At 42.0% G+C, this 25,421-nt stretch overlaps 1 protein-coding gene across 4 annotated transcripts in view; it reads right to left on the bottom strand.

The window, feature by feature from the left end:
• Positions 1 to 25,421, bottom strand: part of HYDIN (HYDIN axonemal central pair apparatus protein) — a 362,157-nt gene that overhangs the window by 185,634 nt on the left and 151,102 nt on the right. For 3 of the 4 annotated variants that reach the window (XM_053606955.1, XM_053606945.1, XM_053606963.1), the window contains exons 1-2: positions 6,749 to 6,860; positions 5,078 to 5,230 (exon numbers count right to left, since the gene is read on the bottom strand). In XM_053606955.1, the coding sequence (XP_053462930.1) occupies positions 5,078 to 5,230; positions 6,749 to 6,832 (237 nt within the window). In that variant the 5' untranslated portion in view covers positions 6,833 to 6,860. Of the gene's footprint in view, positions 1 to 5,077; positions 5,231 to 6,748; positions 6,914 to 9,346; positions 9,483 to 12,275; positions 12,377 to 14,418; positions 14,655 to 20,760; positions 20,829 to 23,823; positions 24,048 to 25,421 lie in introns of those variants that run through there. The other variant, XM_053606972.1, reaches the window with a different exon arrangement.

The following is a 25,421-nucleotide window of genomic DNA, read 5'->3' as shown; positions in this document are numbered from 1 at the left end:
AAACCTATTATCTTTTTTTAGCTCATAGGAACCTCAAACTCTTGGGCTCAAGTGATTCTCTTGCCTCAGCCTCCAGAGTAGCTGGGACTAGAGGTGCCCAACACAAAGTCCGGAGATTTTTAGAGACGAGGGTCTCACTCTGGCTCAGGCTGGTCTTGAACCCGTGACCTCAGGCGATCTACCAGCCCCGGCCTCCCAGAGTGCTAGGATTATAGTGTGAGCCACCGAGACCAGCTTCCTATTATCTTTTTTTAAAATTTCAGCTTAATGTGAGAGTACAAACAACTACCTAGGTTACAATATTTGCATTTGTTAGGTAGAATCCTTCTTGTATTTGTGTCCCACAATAAACCTATTATCTTTGATATGGAAGGACACATATGCATTCATCACTGCAGATGTTTCATATAAGGAGACTAAAAAATTTAGAGAAACAAGTGAAGAGTGAGGAAAAGGCGGCATTTCAGAGCTCTGTTTCACATGAATCAGGTCATTTGAAACCTCAGGGCCTCTCTGAGTGTCCCTTATTTCATTTTCTTTCTTCTCTAAGAAAAAACTTTCAGATACAGTGCCACAAAAATTCATGACTTTCCACAAGTCATTTCACTTGGCTCTTTTTGTCTCTCAACATTAGTAATCAAAGCTACCGTTTACCGAATGCTTATTTTTTTCAACAGGCACTTTCTACATATGTTATCATGTTTAATCTTCTAGACGTCATTATTAGTTTCATTTAAAGGGAAGGAACCAAAGGTTCAGAAATATTAAATAACCTGCCCAGAGTTAATAAGTGGAGAACTAGGACATGATTTCAGATCTGTCTGAACACAGCATCCTTACTTACTTGGGATACGACTCCATAGTGTTTTCAACCGAGGCTGTATAGTACACGACTTCAGCTTCCATGTACTCAACAACTCCTTGTTGAGTGATTACTGTATGTGAGACAGATGTGCACAGCACATGACCATGTCTGCTCTCAGAAAATGTTGACCTTCCCTCCCAAATGCATTCCAATTTATTGTCCTAACATCTCAGAGGGAGTTTTTTTCTTCCAAAGCATAAAACTTAATGTTTTTTCTTCCAAAGCATAAAACTAAAGCATAAAACAATTTCATTGCAACTGATGTTAAAAGAAGACATACTCCAAGTGCCAAGCTGTGGAGAGTCCTACCATGTCATATATTCCTCTCCTGTTTCTGTCCTACTTGTGACAGGGAACAACCGGAAATGGAAGTGAGGAAGAGTGTTATTTCCTCTCTGATAAGCCGCATATAATCTTGATGGATGTGTGTTGGGGATTTCAACCATTAAATCTCTATACCATGCAGCACTTCTTCTTGTTTTTGTTCATTATGTAAAAGTGTTTCTTTCATTTTGTACTGGCTTGATATTAAACATGGCTGTCTACAGTCAGGGCACAAAACAGGCAGAGTAAATGCATTAGCTGATAATGACAACGATGGTCATCTTTTAAAAGTGACATGAGTTAGGTTGATGATAATGCTGGTAATGGGGAAGAAGTTATAAATTTCTATGGAGGAAGGAAGGTGGAATGCAAAGGACAAAAACTATATTTGGTCCATAAAAATGAAGTTTTATCTTAATTTCCTTCTGTGACAATAGGTACTAATTATATACCTGAAAGCCCAATAAATGCCCTGTTGCCACAGGACTGTATATAACAATGGCAAGGGATCAAGGAAAGTAAATGTTTTTTAAAAACTGTGCTTGAATGAGGTATCAGAATTCCTGTCTCCTGATCCAGGAATTCTAAATATCTAATTGCAATGGCCTCTCCCTGAAGACCATGGAAGCGCAAGATGTTTTGTGCCAGCTGAATCCTGAAATGACATTGACATTTGTACACAAGGCTTTGACCTACCTGCAGCTAAGGCTGAATTAGAGCCAAGAGTAAAAGGGAAAAGATTCCAGATGCTTCCAAACAAGTGCTCAGCAATGCATTTGCTTGGCCTAGCAAGGAGCACCCATCCTCTTCCAGCCCAGTGCTGAGGTCCCCAAGGCCCCAGGGATCCTGCCACATCCATGCCCTTGTGTCTGCAGCTCACCCAGAGAGGGGAGATCTCTCCTCCGGGTACAGCTTTCTGTGCGCAAGCAGAGCCCACACTTTCTTGCCAAAAGGGCCTTTCCGAGCTCTGTTGTCACATTCTGACATTTTCTTACCCCTCCAAACCAGAGGGACTTACTCAATTGTTAAATTAAGTCAGAATGCTGGGAAACTTCAGGGATATTCCAGGTTTTCCAAAGCAAAGGAGAACCTACTACTTCAGGTCACAGAACACTCTTTCTTGTATTAATCAATTTTGTTTTTTATACTCAGGCTAAATTAAGCTTTAATGTATCAGAGAAACTATAATCTTTACTATTTTTTAACTCCATACTATAGTAAGAGGTCATAGTATTTCCAAAAGTCATTTTGTGTTTGGGTGCACGTGTGTGTGTGTAGCATTTCTTTCCGAGAAACTCAAAATTGCTGTGTCATTTATCTTCCAACATCACTGTGAGGGTGGGCTTCCAGCTTCCCATCTCCTGGTCCCTCTGGCTGATAACAAACAGATGTTTGTTGCTAAAGGTGAGTCTAATCACAGTGGCTGCTGTGATGTGTGGCCACACACAAGGCTGAATGTGTCAGATGGACAGCAGACAGTGACCGGTGCATCTGGGGAGGGCTAACATTCACCATCAGACAAAGGAGCAGAGAGAGAATGATCCCTTCTGTCAGGACATTCAGAAAGAAAAGAGATGACCTTCTAGCATATAAATTTGCAGTAGGCTTGGTTGGGGGAACAAACAACTATTAATGGAAGCTCTTTCCTAATGCTGAATAGTTTCTGTAAGAATGAGTTTGAAGGTTTGGTGTTGTACATCGAGTTGACACAATAAACTGAATATTTCCATTTCTTTCAACTCTAGTTAATTTCCAAGTAAACCTAATTTCTATAATGTTAACACAGATAGTATTTACTAGCTAAAATATGAATAAACTTCAGTTTTCTCTTATGACAACTATAGTTGAAACTAGTTTTATGCTACAATTCAATAAACACCAGTTTTCAGAGACCAGACGGAGGGGAAAACACATTCTATAGTAGATAGTACACGTCTGGCTCCTTGGAACTGGAGCTTGCTAATTTAAGATGACATTAATGAACCAAAAGATGAAATCATGACATCTCTGTGCAAAAGTAAAAGTCCCATTTAAATAAACCAAGTAGGTCATTCAATATATACACCATATTAGTAGGAAACCACAATAAATCCTTGATGTGCTCTTTGTTTTATAAAATATACCAAAAGTTGCCATAAAAAGTAAAATCTGGAGATATTTGTAAATGAAAGGAGAGGTGGTAGTGGTGAGCAAGGGCCGAATACCAGTATTTGTACTTAAGCTTTCTTGTGGTCTGGCCCGTCTGCTTCTGACATGTCCCCTCCCCTGGGCCCGTCCCTTCCTGTTCTGATTCTCCCTCTCTCAGGCCAGCTCTGCTCTGAATGGGGAAGCCACCCTGGGAAGCAATACCCTGCGCTTTCCACCAAACGCATCAATTAACCAATTGGATAAAGGCTGGTGGAAATGGCTTTTCTATAGGATTTTTCTTTAAACATTATTATACAATATTCTTTCCACGAGATCTACAAGGTGTCTGAGAAAGATTGGGTTGTGTCAGAAACTTTCGTGTAGAAAGAACAAGGACCGCATGTGAAAGTGGCTGCCTTCCTGAGGAGTGAGGATAAATGACAATAAAAATGAATATTGATGATGCCAAATGGCTGCTAACTGGGGCCAATGTCTCTGGTGAGCCGTCACCAGTCAGCAGAAAACTATAATCCTATTCCTTCTGCTGGCGGCTTTTATAAAATAAATAATAATGGACTCTTCAGAAATATCTGTCAAATGCTGAAACTGAACGTCGATTCTGATTCAAATGCCAAAAATCTGGGGATAGGTGGGAGGCTATACCATTTAAACTTTTATGTTTAAAATTAGGAAATCATTTCTCAAATTAAGCATACTTTGAATTATTGGATTGGGAATTCCTAAATTCTGCAAAATAAACTACTCATTATATTATCTCTGTTCTAGTACAAAAAATAAAAAAGTTTATAGAAGACTAGTAGATCGAAACATCATTATGAACTACAGTTGACCCCCGAACAACTGGTGTCCTCTTATAAGCAGATTTTCTCCTACCTCTGCCACCCCCAGACAGCGAGGCCAGCCCTTCCCCTCCCTCCTGCTCCTCCCCACTTGGTGTGAAGGTGACCAAGATGAAGACCTTTAGAAGGATCTACTTCCACTTAATGAACAGTAAATAGATTTTTTTCCTCCTAAGGATTTTCTTAATAACAGTTTTTTTCTCTACCTTGTTTTATTGTAAGAATATAGTATACAACACACGTAACAAAGTATGTGATAATCAACAGTTTACATGGTTGGTAAGGCAGTAGGCTATTTGTAATGTTGATTTCTGACTGTAGGGGAGGGCCCCCAAGCCCCAGCTTGTTCAAGGGTCAATTGTACACAGATATGAGACAAACTTATTTCTAAAACCATTTTGTATCTGTCTTTGTATCTGTCTTCGCCTTGCTGCTTTCTTTTTTAATTTTGGTGAACAGTATCTTATATTTCATACATCCTTAAAAACTACCTTAAAATATTCCTAGAAGGAAGAGAGAATAAAAATAGAATAAACATACTAACATACTTGTAGCCTAAAGGATTCAAATTAAAGAAAGTACTTCTAGGTACAGAGACATGTCAAAAGTATTTTTTTGAGAGCGGAGGTTAGGCCTAGGCATGGTTCAGCAGGAGAAATTGACCTCTGAAGTGCCTTCTTGATCTGGGATTCTATAAAATGTACCAAAGACAGGCACATTGTGTTTCTTAATTAACAAAAGTATAATAAAGAGGAGTTGAGGAATAGGAATGACATGATTTAATGCAGCTTAATTTTGCAAATACCTGCTTCTGGTGATCGTTTTCAAAGACATGTTACATAAACAGTGCCTCTGCCTATAAGCCAAAGCTGTTTTCATTACCCGATGTCCCATGACTTACCATGCGTGCCCGAAATAACGCAGGGATGAAGGACTGGTTAGATAGGTTGAGACTCCGGGAAGAGTCTTTCAGGACATAGATGTTGCCAAAATGAACCTTCATGGGATGTATGTAGACGACCGGGCCTTCTCCGATGCTCCTTAGGTGACATACCTGAGTTCCGCACAAGAGAAGAACAGGCACCACTAGAAATGGCTGGTCTTTAAATCAGTTACAGCAGAAGCTTCTACCCACACCTTTAATATAGATCAAGGGCGTACAAGGGTGATTATGAGACGACAGCCCTCCCTGTCTGTACTCTGTGGTCACAGAGAAACAAAGACGGCTGTGCAGGGTCAGAGCTGACTAGTGTGGAAATCCTCCCAGGTTAGCTCAGAGCCATGCATTGAAGGGAAACTGGAATCTCAGCCCCGCACACCCGTGCAGCACTCTAGCTGAAGAACACTTAGCCTGGGGCTAAGGACCCCCACTCAGAGTCAGATGTGTCTGGGTCTGAGCGGCAGTTATGTCGCTTTCCAAGTGCTGTGGCAGGTAGGGCACAGTCACTGCACAAGGAGAGTTGAAATCCACCTTGCTCTGCTCCCCTCTCCCTGTGCCCTGGGTCAAGCCCTGTGTCCCCGAGGAAGCTGGGCCCTTTCTTTCACAAGGTGCTGGCTGTCAGCTCAGCAAGCTGCCCTTTCCTGGGCTGCATCTGTTGTCTAGTAGGCAACCTGGATTGGCCTGCTTTTGTGACTGCTTTAGAAATCAGCTAGCTTATCTGTGACACCTGATATGGAAGAGATAACAGAAAAATCCCAGTTTTATGTTCTCTAAGCAATCAGAGTCACTTCAGACAAATGTAAGCTGACATCACCCTGCTCCCACGTCAACCAAATGTCTAGGCATTCACAGCCTGTTAGGCAACCTCCTTTCAGATTCAAGATGTGTCTTTCAATTCAGCCCAAGCAGTGGTGAGTTTTCCATGTCTCCCTCTACCATGCTTGGAGAGAGACTATTTCTGTTAACAGCGTGAATAGGTTAATTTGGCCTGTGGGTTGAGTCAAGATACAGGAAAAGACCCTGTGAACAGTGAAGAAAACTGATCTCATTGCCCACAGGTGACAAACTAGCAATACCCAAACCCAGCTTTGCACCAGGAACAACTGAGGGGCTCGTTAGACACACAGATGTGCTGGCCCCTTCCCCTCAGAGGTTCTGATAGACTCCTCTGAAGAGGGGCTGTGCGTGAGTGTGCGTGAGAGTGCGTGTGCATGTGAGAGAACATGGAAGAGACTCCTGACACTCAGGCTTCAGAACAATGGCTATAAAACACCACTTCTGTTAGATGTATCTGCAAGTGGATTCTCTAACTAACACAGCACTGCTGTCTGACCCTTGCACAGTGAAAATGTCTAAACACAACAACTAAATAAGTGAAGTGAACGCTATGTTAACCAGTTCCATTCAAACATTCCAAATGGTATATAAAATCAGTGCATGGTACCCCATAAATGCAGTAACATACATAGTTACGATCTAACAAAAAAAAAAAAAAGGAAGAATATGTAATGCTCTTGAACTCCAGACAGCTGGAACATACGTGAACATGCCATGGGCCTTCCACGAGGAAACCCAACACGTATGACAAGAGACGCAGCAATTTTAAGTGCAGCTCTGAAAACTGGCTCTCACCAAAGGAGGGTTCTGGCTCCCAAAGGTCAAAAAGTGGACGGTGGAGCTGTGTTCCCCAGTGACCTGGGTCTCCAGACTTAGCATGATATCCACTGTGCCTTTGGGAGGAATGATCCCGAAAGGCGTGGGGCTGGAGAGCAGCACGGCAGGCGCATCCTCCGGCACCTGGAGGGAGAGACAAGCGGACGGATAAGAACGCTCACAGCCTGGTGTGGAATGAACAGTGTGTTAATTTATTTTGATATAAGTGTTGTCCTGAGTCCATGGCGCTCCTTTAGAGATGTTTCATTGCACAAGCAAGTAGCTGGGATGAACCTCACAATACAGCCAAAAGGAAGTCTGGTAAGGTGGAGTGTGTAAGGCCCCCCCAACCCAAAGTGCCCAACACAGCACCATGCAGAGATTATCCACAATGTGACTTCGTTAAGGACAACAGCTCTCCACTGCCAAATTCCTTAACCTGGCCCTGCACACTTGCAAGCATCGGTCCCCACCACCTCGTCCCTTTGGGGTCCATCAATAGAGGTCGCTGGTATTTCCTGCATACATGATGCTGCTTCCTGCCTCCAACCCTCTGCACTAGTTCCCCTTCCTAGAACGTCCATTCCCATCAACCTACCTGGCACACTCATCCTGAGTTTCCCCCACTTCAGGACCTCTAGAGCTCCAGGATGGGAGCTTTTCCTATGTCCCCAGGGAGCATCCTGGGAAGTCCTTTTCCATAGCACGCACTAGACAGCATTGCAGCCATCTACGTGTCCCCCGTCTCCATGACCATGAACTTCTAGGCACTTTCCAGCATCTCCTCTCTACATGGTCACCTTATGGCCCAAACTATATACCCAATACGTGTTCTTTTGAATGAGGGAATGAATTAATGAATGAAAGCACGTTGACCAGTGTTTACCAATGTGTGTCTTTCAGAACCCTGTTCTGTAGCACATTACTTGTTTTTATGTAATGATAACAACAAATACAAGTTTTAAAATCTCATTGAGTAATTCTAGGAAACACTTCTCAGACTGCAGCTCCTCAGGAGAGAGACGAGTGTGCAGGTTTTACCCCAGAGAGTTTCCACATCTCGTCCGGCCTCACACAATTGACCTAACTTACCCTCCATATGTAGCAGTGCTCTGTCAGCCCTTTAGAGTCTGAGGCAAAAGGAAAATTACTTAGACTGATCCTATCTTTTATTGAAATTTTGATGTTTTGTTCATTATGGGTCATTTTGGAATTACTTTTGATTTCTTAGAATATAGCATGAAAATATTAAGTATCGTGATTACTGAGTGTTTGGCTTCCTCTTCAATTTTGTGCATGAGTCCAGTGCCTCGCCCTCTTCCCAGCCCTGTTGTGTGGAAACTGCTTCCTGTGGCCCCAGATGTAGGCTGTGCTCTGAGCTGGTGAGATGAGGAAGCTGGCTGCAGCATCAGTCTGTCCTGCTGTGAGCATCTGAGCACTAGGCTGTGTCTCCTGTCACCCCCCTCCCATGGCTCCTGGTTCCATCCCAGAGAAGCCCATAGAATGATTCTAATTCTTTTACACGATAGCCCTGTGACTGGTGAAAGGTAGCTTTCTTATCCTAGCTAAGTCTTCTCTGTTCCAGATTAAACCCTTGAGTTGGCTCCTCTTCGGACTGGGAGGCCATTTTGGTTGCTCTGTGCATGTTATATTTTCTTTCCGAGTTTCCAGTTTTTTAAAAATACAATGACAAGAGCTGCAGATAAAATCCCGGCTGTTCTCTGACTGGTGGCTGTCTCCTTCCTTTACCTGAACACTGTGTGTCTCTGACGTGGCCTACACTGGCCTTGCTTCTGTGGCCTCTAGATTGCTGTTTTTAACTTGGATTGAACTTGTAGCCAAATAACCCCCCTACTTGATTCATTTTGAATGTAGTTTTATCAGAGTATATATTTATATAATTTGAGTTTTAAACTCAAATGCATCCTTGGTAAACCGCATCTCATTAGTAACCTTCTGTGGCTTTAGTCTGTAAAGATCTTTTTGAATTGTTTATCCATATAAACATTATATATATCCATATAAAATTTATATATCCATATAAAATTGTTTATCCATGTAAACTGCTTTGTCTCCCACCTAGCTGGGTGTAGGAGCTTGTGAACAAATATATTTCACAAAACATTAGGAGGCAATTCTTCCTTTTTTTATTCCTGTTTTATTGCTAGCCTCTGGTCCAACAAACCCACTTATAAATATTGCATTACTATATTTTACTGATGCCATTCAAGTCACAGCCATGGACATAATGAAAACTCCTAGCTCATTTTCCATGCATGGTTAATTCACAGGCAATTATTTGCAGGTGCAATTCTGCACGTTGGCTTAATTGACACTTTCCCTTCTTTATCAAGGGCAATTTCCCTGGGAAATTAACAACTGTTTACACCTGCAGCTGCTCACTCATGCAGATGGCAATCCAGCTGTGACCCCATCCCTAGAATGTCTGAGGGTTAAAAATCAGAATTACATAAGGTCATGTGTTCAGGAGCATGGCTCTTTAGAAGGGTTTCTCTTTCTTACTAAGGGACTGCAATGGAAGAATCATTCATATCCAAGCAAGACAAACTAACTCACCTGAGGCAGGACCTCATAGCATCCTGGAAGGTCATCTTGATTGACAAGCTGGATCGTTTTCTCATATGGGTATTTTAGGAAACAGCGTCCAAAGTCCACCTCCGTGTTAACCAAGCGTAGGGTAGGTACAATACACCTGCTCGGAGGAGCCCATTAAACAATTCAAAATAGAGAGCTTGTTTACATACAGAGAATGCAGAGTCCCGAGTTAAATACATTCGTCACTGTCACATAGTGGTTTTTCTCTAATAACTACATTAGTCATTTTCATCTTCTCTCCTGTCTTCCCTGTCTCTCAGCCCCCAGTCATCACTTTTTAATCAAAAGAAGACTAGAAGCAGAACTCTGTAAACTGCTGTCTTTGGTGGGTAATGACTCATAGTTCCATTGTTTTTTCATAGTTGGCCTTTCTTTGGCAAGGGGTCCTCATGGTGCTAATGGCTTGGGGTAGTGGATAGTGATCCATTTCCATGTCCAACAGGGCCAATGTCACCAGTAGCTGTCACACTTTGGACCAGTCAGAAGGTCCCCCAAGAACTAATCGCAGATCACATCATCTAAATAATGGTTAATAATTTTAATTCTGTGCAGAACAGCTGTCTTGAATCAGCAAGCTCAGGCAGCTGTTTGGCCCCAACTGGCGCTGTGCCAGTGGTTCTCAATAGGGACATAGGGTATGGACGAGAGGGAAGGAGGGAGAGCTGCACGCAGGGAAGGAGGAATGGAAGCCCTGTGTGGCAGCTGGTGACTTAGGTGTCATCTGCTGTCAGTAACTCTCAGTGTCCCACCTGCCCTATGTCCCTGTGGCCATATACTGCAGTGGTGAAGAGTGCTGGCTTGGGGTTAGCAGAACCAGGTTCAATGACTGACTTTACCAAGCAAACCTGTGTTACCTTGGGCAATTTGCTTTCTGTCTCATTTCTCTCATATGTAACATTAGGTCCTTCTAAGGACTGACATTAGCATTATGAACTCTTCTTAGCGTGTTGTGGGAAATCCAGGAGATAAAGTGCAAGAAAGTCATAGCCCAGCACCAGGTAAGTGCGCGGTAAGAGGTTGCGAGCCCGATGGAGGATGGAGGCCCAGCAAGCTGTCACCACTGGCTCTCTGGAGGGAGTTCCTTGAGGGTGCAGTTCTTAAAGCATCTCTTCTGTTGGGAGTCAGGGATCAGTTCCTACAGATTATTCCTAAGATAAGGACATGAACAAGCCTCCCTGTCACCCCAGAGTGTGTGATTTAGCATAAGATGAATGTCCATAATGGAAGTTGTCAGTTGACCCAATGACTTTCTTAAAGCTCATTCTTTACTGCCTAAAATTACACTGTGACTGACAGGGTTTATAACATTTGACTTGGGTTACAGAGTATATGTTAGTAGGAACTCAGAGCCTCTTTAGACTTTTTTTTTTTTTTTAGTCAGGATTTCCTATTGATGGCTGCAGGGGGCAAGGGGCTGGAAAGTATCAGAATGAGCCTGCCCTGAAAAGAAGGGCAAGACTAGACTAAAAGGCAAACTTGGGCAAAGAAAGAACCAGCTGAAAAAGATTTTGCTGTTTCTAAACAAAGTAAAACAAACATTAGGTCTTTAAGGAATTCTAAGTAGGCCAAGGCAATGCAGTGGCTTCCCTCTGGTACAGGGAAACCTAATTCAAGTTCCTCCAGCACTGTTACTTGTCTTCACCCAAGTCCAAGGCACAAGAAGTGGTGCCAGTTACTATCTCCCTACCAACCAGCACACTGTCCCTTCTCTAAGGTCTATCTTTCTTTTTTTTTTTTTTTTTTTTTTTGTAGAGACAGAGTCTCACTTTATGGCCCTCGGTAGAGTGCCGTGGCCTCACACAGCTCACAGCAACCTCCAACTCCTGGGCTTAAGCGATTCTCTTGCCTCAGCCTCCCGAGTAGCTGGGACCACAGGCGCCCGCCACAACGCCCGGCTATAAGGTCTATCTTTCTAAGATTCATGAGAAACCTGAATTCTAGAGACTGACATACAGGTAGTCCTCGAGTTACAAACACCTGACTTAAATACAACTCACACAAACAAAGGCTATTCCAGTTAGTCCCTGACTTATAAACATCCAACTGATGTATAACCACTGATGCTTATGAACTGAGGTTACAACAGGTAATAGCTTATGTTCCAACTTACATACAAATTCCACTTAAGAACAAACCTACAGAACCTTTCTTGTTCGTACACTGCCTGTATTAACATTATTGGTTTTACTAAGTCATTTTCTCGATTGCTGTGTATTCCAGTACATACCATTTTCACACAAACACTTTAAAGGCCCAGATGTGGACACTGTTTGCTTTGGGAAGAATGTGGCCCTGTGATTTCATCCTCACCCTCAGAATGACTGTAGTTTGGTCAAGGAGATACAGTCAATGAAAATGGCTGGGCCAGGATTTTAACCTGACTCCAGAGCCTGTGGCTGCCTCTTTGAAAAAGAGAGTTGGGGATGGTTTTGAGGAGTTTGTATTGTAGAAACCAGTCTCATTTGCAGGGCCCACTTGCAGCCCGCAACTTGGGTCGTAGCAACAGAGATCTGGGGCGGGGAGCTCTTGGCTAAATGAGTCCTCTCTACAGGACTTTGAGTGCCACCTTCCTGCTGTGTAACTCTGGAGAACTACATTGAATGGTAGAAATAAAAATAAAACCCAGCACCTCTTCACCTCTTCCTGCTAAAACCTTTTTGGTTATAGACTCTGCACTATTCTCTGCAAAACACACATATAACCCTTCTTATCCCTGCAAGGTGGTTTAGAAACATGAACTGTTTTAGAGCTTCATCATTTGAATGTCAGATTCAACTTCTCTTCCCAGAAAGGCAGAACAAATGCAGGACAAATGCAGTGTGGCCTGGTTGGCAAGTGAGCTTCCTGGGGGCTGGAGGAGGCCCTGGGACTGAGAAAGCCGGGAGTGTACCTTGCTGTAATTAAGAGCGCCAGCACTTCTTCTCCAACGCCCTCCACGTCCACCACTAGCGCTTGCTCATATTTCTGCACAGTGTTGGAGCATAAGGTCACCTGGAAAGAAAAAGGTGCTAAGTTGCTCTTCTAAAAGGCTAGCTGCCTCTCTGCACAGGTGAGACAGCAGCCGGAGGAAGGCCCCTGGGTGCGGTGTGGTCTCTAAGTGCTCTATGGATGTACGGCATCCTACAGTTTTAGTTGAACAAGTTACACTGTGGGTCACAGCACGCTGGGTGTTTTCAAAGGCCAGGGTAGAAACAAGTGGCTTTTAGCACAATGGGCTTGCCCATTTCTGAGGAGTTTTTTATAAAAGAAACCACACACCTGCATGAGGGGAAAAAGGACCACAAAGGAGGGGTAATGTCAAATCCACTTTAATTATTGCAATTTAAATTGTTCTCTCTACCTCTGGGCTAGATGAATTATGAAATACCAATAAAACACTACAGTGAAATTTCTCTTATGGCAAAATAAATGAAAAGAACCATGTCCATTCCAGAAAATGGCACAAGAAATCAATTAGTCTGTTTTACCAAAATCTTGTTCTCCCCTTATTCTTTATTAGAGCAGAAAATAGGAAGCTCCAAAGGAAGGTCTATTTGAGGATAATACCTGGCCAGAACATTTCACCCAGTTTTTATTTGCTGTTATGAAACTTTACATTTACACTTTGAAATCTTTATTATAATTTTTAATTGCTTTAAAATGATGTGTACTGGAAGAGATATTTGTAAGTCTAGAAAACAGCCTCTGGTATGGGTTAGGGCTTTTCTATCTATAAATTATGCATCAGGTACTAATTAAAATTTTTTTTGGTTGCAGAGGGAATCACTGAATGCAAATTTGAGTCCACACAGACTTTGCTGAAGGGAGAAATCAGGAGAGAAAATTGAAGCTTGGAGAAAACCTTGCCAAATATAAAGGAAAAATGGAGTTATTGATTTGGAAAGAAAACTTGCCAGATGTGGAGAGAAAGAGAATCCTTGTGTGGCTGTAATGGATGTGTCTGGGCTGTGGTTAGAAGAAAGGAGCTTGAGATGTTCTGGCAGAGGCTGCTGGAGGGGTCCTGTGTCTTTTAAAGTCTTCCCGAACTTTCTGGGAAGGACACCGGAACAAAGGAAAGATAGGTAACATGTGGGCTGAGCATTGCTTAATAAAAACAAAATAAATCCCGGAAGGTCCCAGTTAACAATCCTGAAAGGTTCTGCTAGGTGTTATCAAACCTCATTAGACCCCTGGAGAAGCCCCTGGAAGAACCAAAAGTTCCTGGAAAAAGATTTAGAATGAGTGGGTTTGAGGTGAGATATTGTGGGGCATTTATAATAATACAAGGGACAAATGACAGTGGGGTTAAGTATTCAATGATAATGACATAGAGAAAATTATCCACCTTAGCCGTGAAGTCTTTTTTCTTCCCCAGAAAGTAAAACAACCATTTCAATTTAGTAACCTTCAATCCTGCTAGACCTAACTATTTGGAGAAGCAAAAATGAGGGAAGACAGCTAAAACCTTTCCCAGTTAACCGTGAAATAATTCCGCTGGTGGCGCTGCAGGGCCATAACCAAGGCGTTGCACTGCCCTGATTTCAGACACAACACGCAAGAGTGAAAGAGCAGCCTTCTCAGCGCTCGCTGCAGACCTCAGTACAAAGCGCTGTGAATAACATCATATCCACGATTTGCCAGGAAGCCCAGATCCATATTACAAATCTGAATAAACTGGATATCATATTTGGCATGAATGTGACTATTGGTATAACAGATCTGAGTCTGAAGGAAATAGAACTTAAGTATCAGTGAGTTCTTAAATCTGTTTATATCAGTACTGAAGTGGGCGCTGTCTGCACAGGGCAGCAGTTTCACTGGAAATACCTAGAACTGACTCTTTTGTCGAAGGCACCACATCTAGATTAATGTAAAGCCACTGGGGTGGTGCCGATGTCTCTGCCCGAAGTACCTGTATATGGTTTGTTTTGCTGCAGCAGTTTATTTCCTTAGAGGCCAGCCCCTCCCACTGACATCCAACATAGTATCTGCCAGCACAGTTGTCTGAAGGCTCAGTTGCTTAGCTGTGTGTGCCCGAAGGCTGTGCACTTTACCCTGATGGCAGCAAATCCCTGGGAGCGAATGGTGCCACAGTCAGGATTGACGGTGAATTCTTTTGGTTTTATTGCAGGAATTTCTTTCTTGGTCCAAGATGGATTTTTGTTGTCTGAATAATGCTCACAACCTGAAATGCTTTCACAGCCAACGCCATCCCCGGGGATACGTAGTTTGAAGGTCATGGGTACCAAGGAAGTATTATTGAGGGAACATATTAAAGTACGAGGAAACCCTGGAAAACAAAACATGGGGTGAGAAATAAAAGCCCCCCAATAACCTCTCTTGAGCCTCAACTTCCCCTAGCAACTGCTAAACCTCACTACTTAACTCCAACTTGCCCTACATATTGTTTTCAATCATCTGATCTTTAAGTACATCTTCATTTTTTCGTTCATGCGTTCATCCAGTGAATACTTACTATGCCTGGACTCGGCAGCAGGTTAAACAGTAGAGACAAAGAAACCCCGTGATTATCACCCGGGCCCTTGCCAATAACATATGAGTTTGCTGAGGAGTCATGCAGAAGTATATTTTGCATTTACTTTTTGCATAAAAATACATATTCATTTTTTTATTAAGTCATATACACATAGATCATGAATACATTTATGCATATGTGGGGTACAATGTGTTGATTTTTTTTATACAATCTGACGTGGTTACATCAAACCAATCAACACGGCTTTTGCCTCATTTACTTGATTATTGTGTTAAGACATTTATGTTCTACACTTGACAGATTTAACTTGTACCTTTGCAATATGCTCCAGAGGTGTGGTCCTGACTTTTACCTTCCCTCCATCAAACCTCCCCCATCCCCTCCCTTCCTACTTCATTTCTCTCCTTTTATTTATTTCATATGGAACCACATTTGTTCTTTGATCTGCCAACGTGCGGAGGATCCTGTTCTCAGAGTTGATGTCACAATATTGAATAACAGCCCATCCCAAGAGAGACTCTGACCAGCTTCCCAGCTAGCCAGAGCCTAGCACCTGCCTTTCACCTCACTTGGCCAAAGCTGCTTTGTCCCATCATACCCAGGCCTCAGAGGTTCCGTTCAGTGAGAGTCACGTTCCTTTCTGAAGGATGTGGATCTCCCTTGCCTGGCAGGCAATAAACTGAGCTCTGATTTTTGGATTCCCTAGGTGGCCATTGTATCTGCCACCACTTTCAGAACAAGAAGAATTATCAATAACCATAGGAGAACAAAAATGCATATTTCTACTCAATGCAAACGCTACTCTCGTCTACCTTGAACACTGCTGCGATAAAATAAAATTGACATTGTCGAGTAATGACCGTCATTGCAGTGGTATTTTCAACCATCCACTACTGTCTCATGCCTCAGCCTTTGTCTCCACAGTAGGGCCAGTGCAAGAAACATGTCCCTGTCTCTTTTGTGACACTACATCTGCCAAGCTGAGGGATCTTCTATGGAAAAGAACTCTCAGATTAAGTGCACATGAACAGTTATTCTTGGAAATACCAGAGGAACTGCTAGAAAGTCAGTTTCATGATCATGAAATTGCTACAGAGACTTTTCTGAGCTTGCCCAATAATGACTCTTGAAACTGTAGATACCTTATGTTTATTTTGCCTGACCAGTTATGAGTTAACTGTTCTATGAATGTAAGGTATATTATGGAAAGTGGGTAAAGATTCAGATAGTTCTTCCAAACCATTGCCCAGACTACTTCCCTTTTTCATAGAATAAAGCCAATTATAACCTCCTACTTGGAATAGTTTCTTGTACTAGTACCTGTAACACTGCACATTGCTCATCAAGAAGCCTAAAGAAAGGGATAACAGTTTGTTAAAAACTGAATGGTTATCAATAACAATGTTATCACCTGCTGTGAGCTATGAGGCCATAGCACTCTACCCAGGGCAACAGAGTGAGACTCTGTCTCAAAAAAAAAAAAGAAAGAAAGAAAGGAAAAAAAAAAGAATGTTATCCCTAGGTTTCTGGTTATGCCCAATCCTAACACTATTCTATCTATAGTTCTACCTGAATGCAAGTATTTTATAGTTGTAGACCTCTGTATTCCCTTTCCGTAGCATCTAGTAGATTAAAAGTCAATATTTATTTTCCTTTTCTTCAAGTAATTAACACGATTGAACAGAATGTCTCAAGGATTCCCAGAGGCACCTCATACTTCTCCCAGTACTTAAATAGTGATTTAAAAGATAGCATCTTACAAGGGTACATGTGAAACTTAGTTAAATGTAGAATATAAATGTCTTAACACAACAACTAAGAAAATGCCAGGAAGGCTATGTTAACCAGTGTGATGAAAATGTGTCAAACTGTTTATAAAAACAGTGTATGGTGCCCCATGATTGCATTGATGTACACAGCTATGACTTAATATTAATAAAAATAAATAAAATAAATAAATAAAAGATAACATTCTTATGAGGTTCCATTCTCCTTTGAACTCGTATTTTTCACCTGATCTAAAAAGCCCCTAGAAGCTTGCTTAACGAAACTAGCAGCTGGCAATCATAAGTCTGCAAAGGGAAAATCACAAATCTTTAAAAATCTGGCATATTATTTGGAACATTACCTCTCTACTGAGGAATGGAGCCCATCTAAAGAGACTATTACATTGATTAGTAGCACATGTGACCAAAATTTAAATCATAATCGAGAAACTTTTTGGAATATTTTAGGCAATGATTTTTCTAGTAAAATAAGAATCCTTACAAACAAAGGGAAATGTGTTGGCAGATCATTATGCAAATCAAGTGGCTTTTTTTAGTTTTCAGAGAAATAATTCAGAATATGGGAGATCAATGAGCACATATATACGATCCATTTTGGACATATAAAATTCAGCCTTAGATTTCAAAAACAAACCTTGCTTAAAATTGGAATCCTCTGTCTACTCCAGCAGTCTCTGGCAAACCAAATCTGATCCCAAATCTCAGATGGTTTTTGACAAAACTGTTTTACCACTGGTCCCACCATACAGGAGATAAAATAATCACTAAATAAGAACCTATGGGAAAACATCTCCTGTGTGGATGGGCACATGGCTAGCTCCGGCCTCACACGGTGCCATCATACTCCAGAACATTGTGCAAGTGGGACATGAGTTTCCAGAATACAGACGGACTGTGCCCAGATCACTAAGTTCACAATATGTGCTTATAACTGTCTGTAAACTCTTCAGATGGGTTTAAGCCTTCCTCTACAGTGCAGGGGTCCTCAAACTTTTAAAACAGGGGGCCAATTCACTGTCCCTCAGACCATCGGAGGGCCGGGCTATAGTTTAAAAAAAAACAAACTATGAACAAATTCCTATGCACACTGCACATATCTTATTTTGAAGTAAAAAAACAAAACAGGAACAAATACAATCGCACCGCCTCAAGTGGCCCGCTGGCTGTAGTTTGAGGACCCCTGCACAAAGACATCTAACTGCGACTAAGAAGTTAGAAATTGTAGACTACTTTGTATTAACCTGGATGGAGTTGAAGCACATTCTTCTTAGTCAAGTCTCACAAGAATGGAAAAGCAAGTATCCAATGTACTCAATACTAATGTAAAGCCAGTAGACAAACTCATACAGGCCCACATAAGAGAAAAACTCATTTCAAGTTGGGGGAAGGGGACGGGGTAGAAGGGAGGGGACTGGCGTACTCCCGCTGAATGGGCACGGTGTAAGCATATATACGGCACGGCTCTTGGGCGCAGGACACAACGCAAGAGGAACTTTACTTAACAAATACAAACACTGTAACTTAGTTGTTTATACCCACACGTCAATTTGAAATTAAAAAAACAGAAATTGTAGACTATAACTTTCCTACCTGGGGAGTATCACCTTGTACTATTAGTTATGAAGAATTTTACAGTGTGTTAACCCTTTGAAGGGTTAACAAAAAAATCCAAAATCTTTGGGACATGTACAGTATAAAAACAGTGTCATTGATTGTGAACTGGAAAAGCTCTCTGAGGCTCTTGGAGTTCCTCGATGAAGAGTTTTACCTTTAGTTCTCATAGCTATTAGACCAGGTTAATTCCCTCTGTACCTCATAGGCTGTTCACCTTCTGAAATAGGAGATCCATGTGATTCCAAGTCTTTCATCAGTCTGAGCCAAGCTGGCTTCGTGCAGATGTAACTAAATATTATCAAGAACTAGTTCATCTACAAGCTTCTCAAGAAATCTTCCCTAAAAACTCAACCTCAGAAGCTCTCCCTTCTTTTCTTTTTTTAATTTCAAAATATTAAGGGGGTACACATGTTTTCTGTCAGGTGGATCAATTTTGTAATGCTTCAGTCTTGACTGCAGGCGTGCCCATCACCAAAACAGTGTTCACTGTACCTATTAGACAGGTTTTTCCCTCTCTGGTCCACTCCGCTTCCCCCTGCTTGATTTCCATTGAGTCTTGTTCCCTTGGTGCACATGTGTGCTCATTGGTTAGCTCCAATTTAAAAATGAGTACTAGTGGTGTTTGTTTTCCGGTCTTGATGCTTCATTTAGGAGACTTTCAACCTGAAGAATGAGTACCCGCAAAGGAATATTAATGAAAGTCTTCTCCGCAGCCTTCCAACAATGACCCTACAGCTGAACTACCATGTGGACCGCTGAGGGAGAAGATGCCCCAAATAAGCTGAATTATTGACTGAAGACATGTTGAAAAATATTCTCACCGGAGATCTTAAATGGAGGTTTTCTTAAAAACTTCCAGAAGCAGATGACCTTCAGAAATAGAATGCTATTTCAAACTCCTTGGAACCAGCAGACTTTACATGAAGTAAACAGCTTCTGCCCAAGACCGATTGGACGAGATTTTGCTAGATGTCTGACATTACTGATTCTCAGACTCTCTTTGCTGGCATTTGTTATTTTTCTTTTTGACATATTAATCTGTTTCTTATCTAAACATTTCTGATATATCTTGTTCTGTCTCCCTTCCTGTTAATGGCAACTTGTGTAGGTATGCTTTGCTTACAGCTACTATGATCTCTTCTACCAACCTTTCTAAGATCCACGATAGTTACAATTAAGCTTTGTCCTGATCCTCTACTTTACACCCTCCTAAAGTCAATTTTACTACTTCCCCTTGAGTTAAATACTGCCAGTTCATAGCAGGGTCATTGAAGAGACAACTGTAATGCATCCTTTTGATGTTTATCTCAACAACACTGCCCTCAAATCCCACAGGTCATCCTCATTTGTAGTAACTTCTCTGTCCAAATCACCCGGTGGCCAAGTCTAGTGAATGCCTGGTGCCTTTCACACTCCTTATTCTTGTGTCTCCTGAAAAACACTTGGGTTTACAGATGCTCACCCTGCCAGTTTGGTCTCTCACTTGGCCTCCAGGTTCCTTCAGGGACAATTATTGCCCAGATTCTGCAATCAGACTCTCTCACTTCAGTGGCTGAAGTCAACCTAACAGATTACTGGGTATGTCATCCAACGTCCACTTCTGCCACCAAAGTCTCACCAATATAAAACACTATTAGCCCCCACCTATTTTATATTTACGATATCCTAATATCATCAATCTCAACAAACCCTGAGGACAAATCTAGGTGTTCACTTCCTAGCCAATAATTGTCGCATCTTTCCAACACTAATTCATAATAGACTCCTCTTCAAAAATGTGACTTAGTGCCAATACGAGGACAACACTGTAAACTTTAGTTAATGTTATTTAACTGTCCCAAGACTCAGTGCTTCCATCTCTAAAGTGGGGATATTAAGTGGTACCTACATATAGGATTGCTAAAAGATTTAAAGGTAGTACTGCATGTAATCCACTTAGCAGTGACTAAAACACAAGAGGTAACCAGTAAATGGAGCTTCTACTGCTCCTGCTGTCATCGTTTTTATTATTGGATAAGCTTAGACAAGAAGAAATGGCTTAGGGAAGTAATTAAGTGAGAAGACAACACAAAAATATAGAAAAACCTTGAAATTGGAGTGATGAAACACCTGAATCGAACAACCACTGAGTTCACTTTACACTTAACAGCATCTCTGTGAAGAGGCTGGTGTGCAGCCAGATGGCAAATCAGAATCTGCATTGAAATAGAGTGTGCAGAGTGTCCAGACAGTGGAGTGAAGCCTGAGGCTCTCTGTTGTCTCACTGCTGGAAAGGGCAGGCAGCCATGGCCGGACAGCTGTTGGTTCCCAGGACACAGCTATGACTCAACTCTCACACAAACTGGGAAGTGGCACCATGAGGCTGCTGCCACAGAGTGATCCTCTTGGCTTTACCCATTAAAATGTGTTAAGAGAGGCTCTTTGTAAACCTCCCTCCTCCTTCATAGAGAGAAAAGGAATTATATTCAATTTCTAATTCAAAATAGAGAATTACTTACCAAAGGAAACATCTCCAAAGTGCAGAGCAGGAACATTAAAGTGAAAGGTAGGTCCAATGACACAGCCTCTGGAAGAAGAAGACAAGGTGGCGGGGGTCAGGAGAGGGTCCAGTGAATTCAGGGTGACCATAGGTGTGGGGTTCAGGAGAGAGTCCAATGAATTCAGGGTGACCATAGGTGTGGGGTTCAGGAGAGAATCCAGTGAATTCAGGGTGAACACAGGTGTGGGGTTCAGGAGAGAGTCCAGTGCATTCAGGGTGAACATAGGTGGGGAGTGAGTTACATTTTCCTTCCTTTTGAAAGAAACAAGAAAAGAACATTCAAAATAAACAAGCGGTATAAGAATTTGGGAGAATGGCAATGTCCAAAAGACAGAGTGACAGATTTAACCTCACAGAGCAATGACAGTGCTAACTAGTCCAAGTTTACTTGTAAGCACATTCCTGGGCGATTCCTAACTTCTACCATTCACAGTGGAAAACCCAAGTATTCCTGAACCTGCTCAGACACCCCTAGTGACAGGTACTACTACTTTAAGATCTTCAGGAGAGGAGATTATTGATTTAAAAAATTTGCCCAGGAAGTGACAGAACTTTTATTCAATATTATAGGCTTGTAGAAACTTTTTAAGATGGCAACTTTGTGGAGATATAATCCAGATACCATACAGTTTGCTCATTTAAAGGGTACAAATTAATGGTTTTTGTATATTCACAAATATGTCCAAACCATCACCACAGTCATTTTTAATTTTTTTTTTGCAATTTCAGATTAATATGAGAGTACATATGTTTAGGTTACATTGTTTGCATTTATTAAGTAAAGTTCAAGTTGAAGCTGAGCCCTTCACCCAGGAGGCGTGCTGTAAACCCCTACATTGTATCCACCGGGTGAGAGTTTACGAACACCCTCCCTCATCTCCTTTCTGCCCCCCTTCTGGAATATAATTGTGTTTTTTCTCTCTTGTGGGTGTGTAGTTGTTCATCTGCTAGTTTCAAATTAGTACTGAGTACATGGGATGCTTGCTTTTCCATTCTTGCGATACTTTACTTAGGATGTTCTCCAAATCTATCCAGGTAAATACAAAAGATGTAATGTTTCCACCCTTCTTTATGGCTGAATATATTCCATGGTATACATATACCATAGTCTATTTATCCATTCGTGAGTTGATGGATAAATCAACTGGGTTGTTGGGTTGTTTCCACGCCTTGGTGATTGTGAATTGACCTGTGATAAACACCCTAGTGCAAATGTCCTTGCACCACAGTCAATTTTGGAACATTTTTATCACTTCAAAAAAAACCCCATGCCCTTTTGTATCACCCTCTATTTTATGCCCTCCTCCCGACAACCACTAATCTGTTTCTGACCTGTGCAGATGTGCCTATTCTAAGCGTTACACATAAATGGAATCGTGTAGTTTGGGATCTTTGGTGACTGACTTCTGTCGCTCGTCCTAACGTTTTCAAGGCTCATCCATGGCACCATGTTGCAGCAGGTGTTAGTGCTTTGTTATTTTTTTCATTTCTTTTTAGGGTCTAATAACAATTCAGTGTAGGGATATATTCGTTTTGTTGATCTTTGTTGGCTGTGAATAAATAATACTGCTACCCACATCCAAGGGGCCAGATGACCTGTGAATGGGAGACAGAGGACAGGTTTTCAAATTTGCTTTCCCTGCTTCTCTAGATAGCCACCTGCACTGCTCATCTTGAGATGGAGTTGCCACGGGAGTGTGAAGCAGGGTAAAGTTCACGTAGCATGAACGTGTGCTCCTACCCTTCTTATCCTGTGCACACACCTGAAGGACGTTAACCACGGGCAGGGAGAAGATGCTGCGTTTTCCTCAAGGGTCAACATTATTCAAATATTTGGAAAATAGCCCTAATTGTTTCTATTATGACAAATACAGATGTATTGTGGAAAAGAATGTAAATGTCTTGTGAATGTTTCAGATGTATCAAGACTCAAAAGAAAAAAGATTATGATTGTGACAGGCTGGCTGGCCATGCCACAGAAGCCCTGAGGCCACGTGTTCATGCGCTTCCCACGGCTGTTGGGAGTTGTGTCAGTTGGCTGGGTTTTCTCCTCATGGACTGGGTGGCTTAAACAACGGAAGTTTATTTTCAGTGTTGTAGGGAGGGTCTCCCCATCTGTAGGTGGCCTTCTTCTCTTCAAGTCTAAACATCATCTTCTACGCATGTGTCCTAATGTCCTCTTCTTATAAGGACACCAAACCTTCGGGTTAGAGCTCACCCACATGACCTCGTCCTGCCTTAATTACCTCTTCAAAGGTCCTGTATCTGAAAGCAGTCACATTCTGAGGGACTAGGTGCTAGGACTTCAACATAGGCATTTTGAAGGGAAAGAATTCAGCCCACAGCAAGGGTACTTAGATCAAAGAGTTTGGGAATTAATGGTAACCACCTTTGAGCTGATCTTGACATTCTGAATTTCTAGTAGGTATCATAAGATCAATACATTTTCCCAGCATCCCTCAGGTCATATTCAAGGGAGACCTCAGCTCATAAATGATGGGAGCTCTTGGTAGCAGTCACCACAGTAGGAGAGATGGCCACGGTAATTAATAACCTGGTGCTGTGAGAATCCAGCTAGAGTCAGAGCTGTGTGTCTACAGTGCTTGGAGGCCGTATAGGGGAGGTCATGGAAAGACTGTCCTTCAGATAAAAACAAAACAAGGTTTACATGAACTGCAATAATAGCCAAAGTTTAGTCAAGAAGAAGTTCAGTGTTACTGTAATATTATTTTCTCTAAACATTCTCAAACAGAGTAACTAGAAATGACTTTAATGTTTAAATCCTTCTTTTATAAGATTATAACTTAGAGAGAAACTAGCTCCCCAAATGGCATCAGTATCCATATTACGTTATACATGTTTACGAGGGAAACACTGGTAGCAATTTAACACATCCCTCTCTATGCTAATGTGTTCATACCAACGGTTATGGACATCCAAGATTATAGCTGGTTATGATGCTCAAGAAAGCGGCAGGTGAACACCTCAGCTAGTTTCTATGTTAATTACCAATAGGCCTTACCTGATGGTCAATCTCACGGGCTCAGGTGCTCCATTGACGCTGACCAGGAACTCTTCTTCAAAGTGCCCCAGGATGGAAGAGCTGAAGGAGACCTGGACGGCTTGGACTCCACTTGGTTCAATGATGCCTTCCTTGGGGCTGAAAACAAAGCAGGTCCCCAGAGGCGAGGTTGGAGGCGTCACACTGAAAAGGGCATCGATGTGGCCTTTGTTGTGCAGTATTGCCTGTGTCAGTAAAAGGCGAGAATGAACGGTCAATGGCCCTCTGACCTAGTTCACATAAGCATGTGGCTGCACTGTTTGACACCAATGCTGGAGACAGCTGCAGGAATTAGAATCAAAGAAAAATTCTCAGGGATAAATGAACAGTCTGAGGTTCCAAATGTTTGAAGACAGGACTTCTAACCTGTTATGTTTTTACTCTCTTCTTTAAAATGAACGTAGTCATATGTATGATGCTTGTTCTATAAAGACTGATCGTAATCATATCTGCTGATGAAAAGACTTTACAATACCTTTTTTAAAAAGCTCTCTGTAGGGCGGCACCTGTAGTTCAAAGGAGTAGGGTGCTGACCCCATATACCGGAGGTGGTGGGTTCAAACCCAGCCCCTGGCAAAATTTGCAAAAAAACTCACCTCTCTGTAAATTAACCAAGGGAAGGAAGGTATTAATATTTCTCTAATATGCAGGAGAAGCCTGAGGTTAAGCAGCATGCTGAAAAATAAAGAGCCAGTTGGAACAGAGGAGCGAGAGCTGCCTAATCCTATGCTTGTGGTGTAGCTTGAAGAATGTAAATGAGACATTGTTGTAGATTCCAGTCAACAAGGAATCTCTTGGTTGTGCTATTAGATTTCATCCTACTGGGAAATTTTCATCTCAAATTCTGTTAAATGGATATTGTTGTGAGGTTCTTTTGCAAGCAATTGTTTTACTGCAGGAAAGTTTCCTTCCTATCTGTTAGTATTCTGGAGCATGTTGCAGACCAGGTTCTGTGTGTACGTGAAGAGCTCGTGCCTGACATCCAAGGCCTCTGCAGTGGACTGTGATCAGTCTAATGCTTCTGCCCTGCCCTCCCACGATTCCTGCACATGAACTTGTACTCTAGCCATACTGTTCTATTCCTGGCTTCTAAAGACGCCACTTCTACTCCTTGAGAACTCTGTTCTTACACCTAGAAGGGTGAACAGCATGTTCTCTCGATTTTATACAGGAACTGCCTCCAAGCTACACTTACGGCTTTGGAGGGACAAAGAACATGAAAGATCACAAGGAAACGTTCAGAAAGTTACCAGGAAAATAGGAAGCATATCAGGAGCCTGGAGGCTGAGGGAGGACGATTCCCAGAAGAGGTCAAATGTGGACAGCAGTCAGGAGAACAGGCTCTGAAAAAAGGTTACCAATTTTTAATTGTGAATTAGAACTCCTCCCTAACCTCGAGTTGTTCCCGTGAGGTAGGATTACAGAGTCCAGAGGACAAATGTTTAGGGAGTGAGTGGGTGCAGAGGAAATAGTGGTGGCTGTTTTAGATTCTTATCTTGAGAATATTCTGGTGAAAAGTGAGAAGGGAGTGGCAAAACTCTGGGAGGTGTGTTAGAGGA

This window comes from Nycticebus coucang, chromosome 2, assembly GCF_027406575.1.
Source record: "Nycticebus coucang isolate mNycCou1 chromosome 2, mNycCou1.pri, whole genome shotgun sequence".
NCBI lineage: Eukaryota > Metazoa > Chordata > Mammalia > Primates > Lorisidae > Nycticebus > Nycticebus coucang.
The sequence above is the reverse complement of the archived record's forward strand: the minus strand, read 5'-3'. Positions and strand labels throughout refer to the sequence as shown.